This window comes from Mus pahari, chromosome 7 (genome assembly GCF_900095145.1).
Source record: "Mus pahari chromosome 7, PAHARI_EIJ_v1.1, whole genome shotgun sequence".
NCBI lineage: Eukaryota > Metazoa > Chordata > Mammalia > Rodentia > Muridae > Mus > Mus pahari.
Window position 1 is genome coordinate 29,469,626 of NC_034596.1, and position 15,034 is coordinate 29,484,659.

Sequence of the window (15,034 nt, forward strand, 5' to 3'; positions counted from 1 at the left end):
AGACATGATGTCCCAGAAAAGAGGACCCTGAATAGCTATACCTGATACTCCTCTTAATAAGAGCGAGTGAAAAGTATAGTGTGTATGAGACCGTTGCCATCTATTGATCTGTCAGAAGAGTTAAATTATCAAACCCCAAACCTTCAGAGCTTGACATGTGAGACTATTATGGCACTTCTCAGATCTCTGCCTGGCCCTGCATCATTCTCTGTGTTACTTGTAACCAGGATATTTTACCTTCTGTAGGAAATATATGAAATGTAAGTAGTTAGGTATTGCTCCTGAACACACAAAATGCTATTGGGCTCAGATATGCCTATAGACTGGTTTGGCTGTTCAAATGTTTTTTTATACCCCAGACGGGCTTTTTAAAAAAATGTTGTAGATCGATGTATACATACAAATCTTGTCATAGAAAGATGGCAGGTTGAAGTATCCAAAGGGAGACACTAAGACGTTTTGAGACTTTCCCCCCAGGTTGGCTGTATAACACCAATAAGAAAGCATGCCCTCTCCTCAATCCTTTCCAGCATGGAACATTCTCTTCACCTTAGTTATGGGGAAATATTGAATAAAGGCACACCAGTCATAGTATCAAGTATCTTAGTAGAAGACTTTGGCTCATGAGTCTTCCCATGGTACAAAATAAGGCATCAAAGAGTGGGGAGACAGAAAGGACTTACACAGTTTTACACATGGAGTAGAAGGACACTTAGAATTCTGTACAGATGCCATTCCTGAATTCTTAGAGAGCTACATTACTACATTTTTGTTAGAAAGATTGGACCAGTTATAAGAACCTCCTAAATTATTTATACAGTTTCTAGTACATTCGTAGCATATTACTTTATATTGACAGTAAAATCAACAAAATTTCTATATTTTCTTGTAGTCCATAAAGGTATTGTTTATGAAAGACGGCTGTTCATCTTTCTAGTGATATGATTGTTAAGTAGCTAATATACTGGTAAACAAATATGATTATTCATTTTAAAACATGCTGTTTATACTTAACTGTATTATATGCCATACCATGAAGAAAGAGAGAGTTTAAAGTGGTAATTCTCAACTTTTCTAATGCTGTGACTGTTTAACACAGCATGTTGTGATGACCCCAACCATAAAATAATTTTTGTTGATACTTCATAACTGTAATTTTGCTATTGTTATGAATCATAATGTAAACATCTGTGCTCTCTGATGGTCTTTTGTTGGTTGAATTTTTTTGTCAGTTTAATACAAGCTAGAGTTATCTAGGAAAAAGAACCTTGATTGAGAAAAATGCCTCTATCAGGTTGCCTGAGGGCAAGTCTATATGGTATTGATTGATGACTAATGTGGGAGTGTCCAGCCCACTGGAGACACGGCTACCCGTGAGCAGGTGGTCCTGAGTTTTATAAGAAAGCAGGTTGAGCAAGTCATGTGGAGCAAGACAGTAAGCAGCACCCCTCCATGGCCTCTGCCTCATTTCCTGCCTCCCAGTTCCTGCTCTGAGTTCCTGCCTTGGTTTCCCTCAGTTGACTGAGACTAGGGATATGGAAGCCAAATAAAACCTTTCCTTCCCAAGTTGCTTTTGGTCATGCTTTTATCACGGCAATAGGAATGTAAACCAGGTTAAGCTAGAATATAGTTTCATCCTGTTTTTTTTCTCTTTTTAGCTCATGAAATCCTTGGCAGTAGACAGTTGCTCATTTAGTAAAGAAGGGATTATATAAATTTAATAACTTTTCTTCCACCCCGTATAGATGTTTAACTAATAGGAATGACTTCAGGTGAATTGCCTTCAGCTTTTTGTAGGAATTTGTTTGTTGTTATTGGTGATACCGCAAAATTATATAGTTTTAGATTAGGAACTATGTCCAATCATCATATAGGCTGACTTTATGTAAAGAGGATTGGAGTGACCAAGTAATATTCCAATCTATATTCAAAAATCCTTGTGAACTTGCATGTATGGTCTTGAAATCAGCCTTCGCTACCAAAGAGCTTAAAAGACCCACCATTCTGGTAAGCAGAGAAGTCCACAGAATTCATCTTGACAATATCATATAAAAGCTGAATATGCTCAAATAGTGAATACATCCCCTCAAACAAGTATTTAAAGTCTGGAAATGTTTATATTATATGGAATGAGGAATGCTTGGAGTCTTTTGACCATACAACTTTGCAAGATTAAACAGACTCGTAAATTGTCTGATTTTTGATTGTCAGATTTCAAGTCCAAAAACCAACCAGACACACATTTTCTCTATTGTGTGTGCACATAACTGTCTCTGCGGTGAGCTAAGCACGGTACACTTGGGTGATGGAGAGGAGTTCCACAAGGACTCCGTTTGTCTCTCTGAGAACCAGAAAAGCCGCAGAAGGATCATTTCATCACTAGCACATGTTGTGCTGGTAGAATTTGAAGGGGTGGGTTCCATTCCATTGCTGTTATTTTGTTTTCCTTAATCTTCAAACTTGAAGCTTTTGATTCTGTGAAGCACTGTTTTAAACAGGTCTAACTAAGTAAATCTGAAACAGTTTGGGATTAAGCAAAATATAATCACAATAACCTAGAAACTCTCTAAGTCTCCACTGCACTGTGACGAGCAGTGCATAGAAGTGCAGATACCAGAGTGTGGTGGATGCGGACCTGCTAAAGGAGAAAGCAGATGGACAGTTGGACTCCCTATTGCCAGAAGAACTTCACGTCCCTTCTTACAGGGGTAGAGAAAAGGAGGAAAGGAGAAGTACCCCATCTTATCTTGAGATCTGTTTCTCAGGAAATCTTCCTTCCTCTTGAAATTCATTTCATCAGGATCCTATGCCTTTCAACTATATTGCATGCAACAAAACTAAATAAACTGGAAAAAAGCCCTAAACAAAACTAAAACTAAAAACAACAACAACAACAAATTTGAAAATCAAATTGTGAGGGTCCCCCATAGCTCCTGGTCCCACTCTACCAGGCACTTGATCTGCTAGGGAAAGAGAACCACTGAAAGGAGGGAGAAATTGGTGGAGAGAGGAAACGGAGTTAGAACTCAAGAACCGTGCAGAGCAGGGGGTGGCACACAGCGATGATCCCTTGCTCGCCCTTGGCCAGTGCAGGTGCGCACCTGCACCTGTAAGGCACTGCATCTTCGCAGCAGCCTGTGCAACTGCGGGTTAAAGATCAAGGCTTTTAATGCTTGCCTTCTCCCTTTCTGATGCTGTACTAAGAACACCTTTCCCGATGTGATCGCCTACTTGGAGGACTTCCAGCTCCTGCCCAGAAAGCACCAATGAAATGGGAAACTGTGCAGTTGGTAATACTTATCACAAGAGAGAGAGAGAGAGAGAGAGAGAGAGAGAGAGAGAGAGAGAGAGAGAGAGAGAGAAGCAAGTAAATTGCTGAGCCCTTGCAAATGTGCCTGGCTATTTCCAAAAGATCAAACTTTCTTAAAGATGCAGCTTTGAGTGGCAAGAGCTCTGGAGCCAACCAGGCCCAGGGTCCAGCGTGAAACAGCAGTGTTGCTGCTCTAAGAACCTTCGTGGGCTGCTTGGGTCCCTCCAAGTGAGGGGCTTTCTGCAGGACGCTCCTGCTCCCATCGTCTTCTTATGAACCAGAAACCTGCCTGTGTTCAGCAGATCCCTCTTCAGAAAGTCCAGACTCTAGATGACACTCAATGCTGAGGCAATCAAGCAGCTCCTTTTAAATAGCCCAAGATCTACATTTAGACAAAAACAGATCCGAGTTCCCGGTAAAGGCGTTTCTGCTCATCCTGTCACTTGTGACAGGAACGGAGGGAAACAGACTGCGGGAGAGGGAGACAGGAGAGGCAGAGGAAGGACAAGAGAGGGGGAGACCAGACGCGGGTGGAGACGTGAGGGAGGGGCGGAGACTGAAGACTGGGCCAGGAGGGGACAGGGGAGGGGATGAGAGAGCGAGAGGCGGAGGGGCCTGACGAATATACGCGCCCCAGAGCGGCGCTCCGTGGTTCTAATTAAAGCGGAGCTCGGAACCCGGGGGACCCGCCTGACGTCGGCGGTCCCGGGGATAAGAAGCGCCCGAGGACAGCGGGACTCGGAGCAGCAGGGTGAGCGCTGTCCCCTTAGGAGCTGCGCGTCCTGTGTCCCTGCGCTGGACAAGTGGGGCTGGAGCTCATCAAGTAGTGTCGGGACTGGGGACCGAGGAGCGTGGCAGACGCGGGACCTCTGGTGATCAGGTGCCCGAGGGCGACGCGGGATCCACGGCGTGGGCGCAGGTGCCCGAGGGCAGTGCGGAACCCACCGTTGGCAGGTGCCCCGACCTCTCAAGTCCAGGGCCGCCCATCTTCTCCGCGGCTCCGGACCTCGGCAGTCCCCGGGGCGTCACCTGTGGCCTTGCATCTCAAAGAGGTGTCCAAAGACCCCTGCGCGCAGTCCCCGCGGTGAAAGAAAGTTGTGCGGCGGGCGCAGGCTGCGCCTGGACTCCGCGTGTGGGAAACTTGGGCGACGGCTGCTGGGGCGGCGGGTCCCAAGACCCGCGACACAGGCCACCAGGGCCATGCGCGTGTCCGGGCGCCCGATGCTCCTTGCGCTGCTGCTGCTGCTTAGCACGGTGGGGGACCGGGGTCGAGCGCAGCCCAGGGGACCTACAGACAGGCAAACGCTGCTGAGGTTGCTAGTTGAGCTGGTCCAGGAGCTGAAGAAATTCCACATAGGAGACTCCAAGAGGCTGCAGCTCCTTGGCGAGTCCGACTTTGCCCTGGGCCGCAGAGAGGCCACGGATTATGGGGCAGACCAAGAGGAGCAGAGAGTGGGTGAGTGTTCCTCGGTGTAGACCTGGTGGAGGGCTTAGAGTGGGTGAGAATCCAGCAGTGTAACCATAATATGAAAGAGAGTAAGGGAGAGTTCTGGCAGCGTAGATTTTGAAAGGCAGAAAGTTAGAGGTGAGTATCTGGCAGTGTAGACCAGTGGGGTCAGTGTAGAAGAGGGAGCCCTAGCAGTGTGCATCTGAGAAACAGAGTGGGAGAGTGTCCCGCAGCAGTGTAGACCACAAGGTACAGAAAGTTAATAAGATTGAGCTGTGGCAAGAATGGACCAGTGGGATGGAGACTAGATGTGGATCCAGACAGTGTAGACTATGAGGAACAGAAAGTGAGTATCTCAACAGTGTAGACCTGAGGGGTAGAGTTGGTAATTAGTGGGTGTCTGACTGTGCCAACCTACAAGGTAGAGAGTGAATGAGGGCCAAGGCTTTGGACCACGAGGACTGGAAGGGGTGGGGTCCTGGACACGTAAACCTAATAGAATTGATGAGAATGAGTCTTGACATATGGACCTGAGAAACCAAGGATGTGTGATTGTCCAGCAATATGACCTGAAGAGTGAGTGGGGTCCTGTCACTGTGGGCCCCAAAAGGTTCTAGCCACAGTGTGTACTGAGGAGCAAAAGTGGATCTTGACAGTATGGATGGAAGGACTAACTTCTGTGTCTGAAAGACACATTGTATTAATATTTTTTAAGAACTGCTTCTCAGAAACACAGGTTTAAAGATAAATCAACTTTAAATTTTAACAGGGTTTGTGTGTGTGTGTGTGTGTGTGTGTGTGTGTGTGTTCATTTTGTTTTGTTTTTTGCTTATTTCTCAAGAAAAAAAAACTGGCAGGAACAAGAGACTGTGTGTGAGCCTCTCAAATAGCAATCCTAATCCACTTCCAAGATGTGCTGGTGCACAGTTCAGGACACTCTGCTCTTTGCAGGGGAGGCTTCCCAGGCCACCAGTTCCAGCAGCAGAAATGGCCAGAGCTTCCCTGATGGAGCCCTTCCCGGAGTGGCCCGTGGGAATTTCTCAGGGAAGCATACAAGCTTTTAATGCTTTCATGACACAATTAGGTCAAACATGATAGGGTCACTTTTGTGTAAACTGATTCAAATAAGGAGTGCATGAAGGCCGGCCTTGGGGAGTAGTCTCCATGTCCCCTGTGCCAGTGTCTCTCTTCAGCTATTGGGAAAGCGGAGGACAATATTTCTGGTAAAATAAAATGTGATGTTACACAATCATAGAGAAACTACTTGCCTCATGGATCAGAGACGTGGAAATGATTGAAGAGGCTGAGAAATGAAGCAAAAACAATATCTAAACTCAGAAAAAAAATCAGGGGACCAATGCTGGAGACCAGGTGCCCACTAAAAGCATGATTATGAAATGATGTGTAAAAACCTTTCTTTAGGTCCCCTCCTTTGCCTTATAAACAAAGGTGATGTATATTCCCATCTGTTCCCACCAGCCTATCAGAAAATCCTAAAGAAATTTGATCCTTAAAAACATTACCTACAATGTATATTGTTCAGTGACACGTTTGGGGAGTTGAAGGTTCAGTTTTATTCCTTGAACTTTTAAAGGCTGTGGAATTTGATTCCAAAGTTCCTCCAATTAAAGTGTTTACAAGTGATTGATCCATTGGAACATAACCGAAGAGAAAAAAAAATGTTTTTGTCATCCTGTAACTTTATGGCCTCCGAGAGAGAATAGACTAGTAATATTTGGAGCTTTAAGAGTAGTTAATGCTGCTTGAGAAAAACAAAAACAAAAACAAAAAAAAAACAAAAAACAATGCCCCGACCTAAGTGTCTACATTGTATTTTGTGCAACTACCAAGTGTTCTCCTGTTTTATCCAGTGCATTGTAGTATGGATAATCTCCACATTCACTTAATGACCACACTTCATAGGTGCACTGTTCAAGTAACATGGTTTCTCACCCCTCGTAGAGATTGTTCCTCGAGATCTAAGGATGAAGGACAAGTTTCTGAAACATCTCACAGGTGTGTGTTCCCTTCAGTCCTCTGCCCTCCCTGCTCCTTTGTGCCCTGAGTCTTTGTGACTTTCCTCCTCTGTGTTCCAGGTCCTCTTTATTTCAGTCCGAAGTGCAGCAAGCACTTTCACAGACTTTACCACAACACGAGAGACTGCACCATCCCTGCATGTAAGTGAGCACCCGGTGGACAAAACTCCACTCTTTCTTCAGTGCAGTGGGTCTGCTCTGTGACAGGTGTGGGGGCCTGAGTGTCCCCACCTGACTGGATTGGGGCAGGATGCCCAGACATTGGCTTAAATTCTCCAGCAACCAGTGCCACTCATGATAACCCATTAGATGTAATCAGCTCTTGCAATGGGTTGACCCCTTTCATTCACATCCTCATTTGTTTATGAACTCTGGCACAAAGTCCATATTCTATTCAGTTGAGCATCACACAGGTCAGGCGTGAGTTGCTCAGGTGTCTGCTGGTGGTGAGAGTGTTGAGATATAACCAGCCCGGTTGGCCTGAGCTTCTTTGACCATGGCTCTGACTAGTGTGCTTTTCATCCCATCAATAATAAAACCCTCAGCACCCAAGAATTTTATTTGCTATTCCAAATGCTGTTCTTTTGGCTATACTTCAGCTCAGTGACATGGGGCTCATACATTGGCCCCGTTTCTCATATGTCTTTCTCTCCTTTAAAATTTCTTTTCATTTTCAACAAGCTTCATCTATTTATCTACTGTATTATATTTCACTTCCCCAAAAATGATTCCTTACACTCTTCATAAATTCATTCTTTTAAGTGGGATGATGATCTTCGCTTGATTTAAAACTGAAAGGAGAAAAGCCGTGCAGGATCTTGATGGTGGAGAAGACAGAGGACAGAGCCCAGTCAGCAGACTGAAGTGCCCTTTTTGCTTGCCACAAATACACCGGTTACATGAAGTAGTAATTTTCTTTTTTCTCTTTAGGCAGTGGAGCTTTTCTGAATAATGATGTCTGTCATTTACAGACTGCTTCAGTGTGACAGACACTGCTAGGTAGGCTCATGCCCTCACATCTGTGCGTTTTGGCCCAGCAAGGCTGCTTTAGTTGTCCTTATCAGACAGAGTCAGGCCTGAAGCCCAAGGTGAGCAGACACGCTCCCTGCAGAATTTGACTTTCCATTTGAACTTACCATAAGTTCCCCTTCTCTCATTACCTTCCCTACACTCTTGTGCACAGAAACCATTTTCTGTTTGAGAATTAACTTCTTTCTTGAGGCCATAGAACCTTTTTTATTGTTTAAGTGTGTATCTATTTTACAATACACATTCTCATACAACAATATGATTCTAGATTCTAAATTTGAACATGAAGTTCTAGCATTACAACCTATCCAATTAGAGATTAGGAGACAGGATTTAAATGGCTTGTCACAGAGGCATCAACAAGACCAGGTTCAAGGCTCAAGGCTCATGCTTCACCCTACAGTCTCTTCAAGCTTCTCCCAGAGAGTTGTACTATGCTCCACACTGTTGTATCCTTTTGTAATAATATACAGAGACTCCTGGTCACATCTCAAGCTGAGTCCCCAGAGGTGAAAGGTTGACACATTTGTGCATTGAGATTAGCCCCTTCCAACTTCTTCTTCCACAAAGAACAGAGCAGTGGGTAGCTCTTCCAGGGTGCTTTAAGATGTTCAGAAATTCACTGGAATCCTGGAGCTCTAGAATCAATATGGATCATAGAGCCCAATCTTCTTAGATAGCCATAGTAGCTTGGTGGAATGAAAACCAAGTCTCTCTTCTTACCGATAAATAGAATATGTTCTACCTACATGCATATTAGTGGTTGAGGGGCATTGTTTGAGACTTGGACTGAGATGGGAACAGTTAAGATCTCCACAGGTTACAAATGCAAGTATTTACAGTTTGTTATTAAGTCACTCCTGGACTCACAATCTACTCCATCCTATCAACGAAAACTGTATTCCAAACAGTGAGTAAGAAAAGCAATAAGTAAAAATCTAGGAGATTAAGTCCAAACAAGTTAAGCTGTCTTTCCTCTTTGAACCAAGAGTATATATACCATGAACGTTTCAGAGGTAACTTTTTGGGTGTGTGTAGCCATTGTCATTGTCACTCATTTAGATTCTCCTTTGAGGGTGAATACTTCCTGAGAAGTAAACTGTAGTAAATCATGAGTCACAAAGGCTTTTCACGTAATTGTGTCCTGGGGAAATTCTCCTATAGCTGCAGTGACTGAGCCTTCCTACATAGTTTTTGATGGAGCAGAAGACTGAAGTGTGGAATCATAGGAAGCCACACAGTTTCACTTCCTACTACACTTGAAATTTTGACTTTTAATCCCCCCCCTTTATTGTTGACGATTGGTTCAGGGGCCCCCCACAAGCACTTTCTCACTGAGCTACAACTACCTCCATTTCTCTTTTTTTACTTCTTGGAACATATTCTTGTTAAGCTGCCCAAGGTGGCCTCAAATACATTCAGTAGCCCAGGCTAGCACTGAACTTACCCTCCTGCCCTGCTTCTTGCATAACCTCCCACACAGATCCCTATGACCCACTTTCTTTCAAACATCACTGTAAACGTCTATATAAGGCTCATCTCAGGTGGGGACTCGGTCTGCATAGAATCTGCATTCAGGGGAATGTAAAAAGCCTATCTCACTTGAAGCAACACTCGTGGCATTTCTGTGAAGCTGAAAGCCATAGTTCAGAGGACACTGTGTCTGTCCCCTCGGTAACCTTCATCTTATTTCTGCTTGTAATGCCAAGAAAGTAAGCAACTTAGAACTCATGATTCCAGATAAGACTCTATTGCTTCAGAATATTTTAAAAAAAATAGTTACAGTGTTTTATATACTTGCAAAACAAACAAAAGAATAGCAACAAAAAGCAGCCTATGTTTAATTTTAGTGTTGTGCAGACAACTGACAAGGGTCCACGGTTTGTTTTCGCTGCAGACTATAAAAGATGTGCCAGGTTACTTACTCGGCTGGCGGTCAGTCCCATGTGCATGGAGAGATAAGGTAAGCTCCCCCAAAATTGTGGTGGCCACACAGCAGGTGTCAGGATCCCATTTAGATCATATTACACACATGGAATTCAGTCATGCATTCCCTACAGTAGCCTCACTCTGAGCAAAAGACAGCCAACCCACCTCAAAACATTGGCCATGAGTAGAAGGCTCCCCCTGCTGGCTATCTGTAGTGGACATTGTTACTGGAAGTTCACATTAGCACTTCGCTGATTTCAGCATGGCAGTTTACATCAGGACACAGGTTTCAAACTACTGCTGTCGACTTCCAGGTTCAACACTTACGTTACTGACACTTACGGATGGACACAAATGTCCTTCAAATTTTATTTAATAAACAACATAGAGAATGTGGTAGGCTAGGAACTGTGGCTCCTTGCTAGCCGACAATGCACTGCATACCAGCCTATAAAAAAAATTCAAAAGCTGAGGTTCACAAGGAGCTGAAGGAGTCTGCAACCCTATACATGGAACAACAATATGAACTAACCAGTACCCCCAGAGCTCGTGTCTCTAGCTACATATGTAGTGGAAGATGGCCTAGTCAGCCATCATTGGGAAAAGAGGCCCCTTGGTCTTGCAAACTTTATATGCCCCAGTACAGGAGAACACCAGGGCCAAGAAGTGGGAGTGGGTGGGTAGGGGAGCAGGGCGGGGGAAGGGTATAGGGAACTTTCAGGATAGCATTTGAAATGTAAATAAAGAAAATATCTAATTGAAAAAACAAACTGAGCTACAAGGGGGCATGGGATATAGCTCAAAGGGTAAGGGCATTTGCTATGTAAGCCTGAGGCTCAGAGTTTAAATCCCTCTTAGTCATGTAAAATGCCAGACATGGCTACAGACACATGTAACCCCAGAGTTGCAGTGGCTACACAGGTGGATCACCTTAACACCAGTTTTGGTGAGAGACCTCGTCTTAAAGGACTTAGGTGGAGTTATGTACCCGAACACTCAACACCCTTCCCTAGCTTCTGTATGTATACATGGGCATGCACATCTACATACGTGTACCTACCACATGCACACACAAAACTCTGAAACATACTTGTCAAACGCGCATTCCTTTCACACCTTAGTAAAGTAAAACAAAAACATCTTTCACGCTTATACATGCTCCACTGAACCAAGCATGTTCTCCTTGATTTTTGTTTAAGTTAGAGTATACTATTTGTTACTAACAACAGCCACGCAAATTTAACATATCCTGTAAAGGTTTAGTCTTACCATTATAACAAAAATTTAACACAGATAGCATGTTAATGCTAAAATTTAGTGAGAGAAATGTAAATGTACTATCAGGTTGTAACTATACACTGGACACTTGAAGTTCTCAGCTTAATGTATTGGGGGAAGACAGTATTACTTCCCAACACACACCCCACAGTACTCAATCATTTCAGACAAACTGACAGAACTTTAATTTAATCAGTTCTGTATTTTTAACGTCGTAAGTGTGCCAGGCATTATTTAGTGGTAATTCATACCACAAATAAGATCTACTTCCTGAATGCAAGTGGCTGTTCCCAGAAAACATGCCTGTTGTACAGAAAAAAAAAAAAAAAGGTAAATGTTACATTTTTTTTTAGTAGTTGCTTACCTCATAAAAAATGTATGAGATCAGCACTCTTTCATATACAGGCATGCTCAGTACAACGGCAGCATTGTGCAGAGGCAAACCTTGGACCTGGCTGGGTCAGCAGGGCCAGCACACAGCAGCCTCCCAGTGTTAGCCACTGTGTCCTCACAATCTGGATTGACTGATTGATCATGAGCAAGAAGCACTAAGAGTAGGAGGCTCTCTACCAGGGATGATGTGAAAGGACAGGAAGGGTTGCACACGCACCAGGCACTCGCTGGAGGAAGTGGGTGCTCTTATGCCAAAGCTGAGAAGTGCATGTCCTCATTCCCTTTGCAACATTTTCCATTTTCTCACTGTATTTGTAGCTCTCGCGCATGTGTGTGTGTGTGCGCACAAACACACACACACACACACACACACACACACACACACTCATGCACACACATGCTGGGGGATAAAACCTCACTTCCATGTGTCTTTGTAGAGATATTCACCACCTTACTAGGAAGTCACTTGGGAAGTATTTCTATTTACTTGCAAATCAGGAAACAAGGTCCAGCTTCTCCCCTGAGAACTTTCATGCCTTTGGTACCAGCTAGCCTCCTGAGGGCTGGCTGCTCCTGCCCAGGATTCAGTTTCCCAGAGACAAACCACCACCAGGACTCATGTGCCTGCTCTAAATGGTCTATGTCTGCCAGGCCTCAGCAGCACATCCGTGCTTGCCCAGTACAGTAGATTACAGAAAAACATAAAGGGAAAAGGCAAAGTATGCTGAATAGATGCGGCATGGGACAGCCACAGTAAGTCTCACACCGGCCTCTGCTGTACCACTGCATTATACAGGATGGATTTGACAGGATAATGCAACATGATTACAAGGGAAGGAAGATCTCTGTTCACAGACTTCTGCACCAAAGGCCACCTACTTCAACAGTCATGAGTTCAAAATGGAATAGGTTCAGTTTGGCCAAAATATGGGTGTGCCTGTCAGTTCAAAACACTAGCATCTCGGTCAAGTGTTAGTTTAAAACTTTTATTATTCCTATTTTTTTAAGACTTAGATAGGAGTCTCAGTACTTGGCAGATTGGTTCAAGGACACTAGTCAGACCCTCAGGGCTAGAGTAAGCATCATGTCTCACTACCATGGAGAAAACCCGGAGCACATGTTCTGCTGTTTCACAGTGGCCACACCAGTTTTCTGCTATATGTAGTCTTCATTTTCTAGCTTCAAGACCACTGGACTAGATTCCTGTTCCAGCTCTAGACCAGAGCCTATGGGGCAGGTTTTACAAGTCCTATAACAAAAGTAAATTCATGAGGTTTTCTTGGGGAAACTCAGTAGCCTTCCTCACAAGAGAAAGCGCATTCTGAGTCGCGGATATAGCTCAGTACTGACCCTACAGATCAGTTAAATGGAAAGTCTGAGCTCCGGGCTATACACAGCAATGTGAAGAAAAGTCTTCCCCAGAGGTGACACAAACTGCACATCTGTTGACAGAATACCCAAAGTTCCCCATCACACATGTAAGACCAAGCACCAAGCTTCACTTGAGCAAGTATTTATTCACAGGTGTGCATGGTGGATGTCATCCTTAGGCAAAGTGAGCACATGGTAACTATAGAACTGGGTTGTTTTCCAAGTGCCAGTGGGGGGAAAGGACCTAGACTTTGAACGTAAGAGAAATACAGGTTTCTTGTTTATAAATGTGTTGTTATATTGCTAAACTTGTACCACGGCCTCTAGAATTGGTAATAACAAGTGAGTAGCTATATGACTCCAGATGTAATTGTTTTCAGCTGCAAAGGAGCGACACACCAGGAACCTTGAAAAGTGCCTTGGAAACCAACAGAACAGAACCGTCTTCATGCCCACTTCCTGTGGACAGAGATTTATTTTTGCACTCTTCCATAATTCCTTTGCATTTTCTATGTTGCTGACAGTTTACAAATATGCATTCAGTGAATCAGTGTACCTGTCAGTGAGATTTGCCACTCTCAAGATTATAAGAACAGACAACATTCCACATTTGATGTATTGTTCTGTAAAATGAGGCATTTTCTTTTTAAGATTAGGTGGAACCACACGGAATATTTCTTTAGAAACATAGGCAGAACATTAAACTGTATTTTCATAGAGCATATAGTATGATTTGACATTTTGTATTCTACAATTAAAATCCCAAAGTATAGTTTGGAACTGCATGAGAAATTTTAATGAAAACCAAAAAACCTCAGTTGTGTTGAACACAGTGGCATATGTATCTGTGGATATGCCAAGGCCAGTCCCACTTGTCCTCTGTAAATGTAAAAGTACATTCCAGGTATTGTTCAATATGTAAATACTGTGAATAAATTTAAGGAAATAAATGAAGTGTTTGGAATAATGAACAGTCTTCAGAATGACTCTTCTATAACAATGTCATGGCTCAGAATATATATATATATACACACACACATTGTTCAAGACACACACACACACACACACACACACACACGTGTGCGTGTGTAGATGTGACTAAGTACTGAATGACATAAGTTCCTGATCGCTTGGTCTCATTAGCTATAAGTACTCCACATCTACCATTTCTACCTGATTGTAAGAGAATGTTAGACCAAGAAGCACCCTGAGAACAGTTTTAAAATTTAATGGCTCTATTTTAAACAATTGTAATTTGACTGAATGTAAAAAGTTAATTTCTCTGTTCATGAGCCCTTATAAACACACTGTGCTGTTTGGGACAGCCATAGAACAAAGCAGAACCTGACATTCCAAGGATCTGCATGTAAGATATACAGGTAAAATTTCAAGAAAACAATAGGATCTTATGACATGAAAGAGAAATCAGAGCTTCTGAGGCAGGCACTGAAGGAGGATGGAGAGCTCTGACTTAATCTGTTTCCTCCTGTGGCTGACTACTTGTCTTTTCCCTTCCTAGTTTTTAATTTTGTGAAGACTCTGACCAAAGCCCCACAGGAGCCCGAAAAAGGCAGCTCAAGTGTCTGCCTGTGCTGGGACATCACGGCCTTTCTGTGAGAGTTGGGGTAGCTGCTTTCTTCTGGAGTCAGGTGTGAGCTGTCCTCCTTTGAGAGGGGGGCCTGGCCAAGAAGATACCTGCATATTCCCAGGTCTCTGTGCTTCCTTTCAGACATCGGGATGGCTCTTCTAACTACAAGTTCTGCATGACTGGACTTGTAGTCTGCATGACTCACCAGTAGTGACCAGAGAGCTAAGACAGGCTAAAATAGACAGTTACCACCTCTTCAGCTGGGAAGCGGGTAGGGAGCGCCACCTACATGAAGAAGGCCCAGAAGTTCCTGGAGTCTCTCAGTTAGACACCCATCACCACCCAACACAGCAATGTGCATATCCGTCTCATCACTTTATAGAGGCTAAGAACTCAAACCTCACACTCAAGCAAATAAAAAGGCACATGGAGGCGACAACTTAGGTATCTTGTTCACTTGTCAATAAGAAGCAGGCAGACACTAGATTTGTATTTCAGTTGTATTTGATAACTTCCCAGNTGAATTCACGTTCCTTTCTGACATACATCCATATAAATTTGAGGTCTCTTTTCTGAAAATACACCAAAACTACTCGAGCTTGCCTTTAACTTTGTAAACTGCGGACGAGAGAACACTTACAAACACATACCAC

At 43.7% G+C, this 15,034-nt stretch overlaps 2 protein-coding genes across 2 annotated transcripts in view; one reads left to right on the plus strand and one right to left on the minus strand.

Annotated features, from left to right (window-relative positions):
* The first annotated feature begins 4,050 nt into the window (after window positions 1–4,050).
* Window positions 4,051–13,762, plus strand: Alkal2 (ALK and LTK ligand 2). The gene is made up of 5 exons (XM_021202521.1): window positions 4,051–4,766; window positions 6,720–6,773; window positions 6,854–6,934; window positions 9,720–9,785; window positions 13,174–13,762. The coding sequence occupies exons 1-4, from the start codon at window positions 4,511–4,513 to the stop codon at window positions 9,782–9,784; spliced, it is 456 nt and encodes a 151-aa protein (XP_021058180.1). The 5' UTR covers window positions 4,051–4,510; the 3' UTR covers window position 9,785; window positions 13,174–13,762.
* The window catches only part of Acp1 (acid phosphatase 1), a 20,138-nt gene continuing 17,681 nt past the window's right edge, over window positions 12,578–15,034 (minus strand). Inside the window, exon 7 of the mRNA XM_021202479.2 lies at window positions 12,578–12,671. Coding sequence (XP_021058138.2) covers window positions 12,578–12,671 — 94 coding nt within the window. The remainder of the gene's footprint in view (window positions 12,672–15,034) is intronic.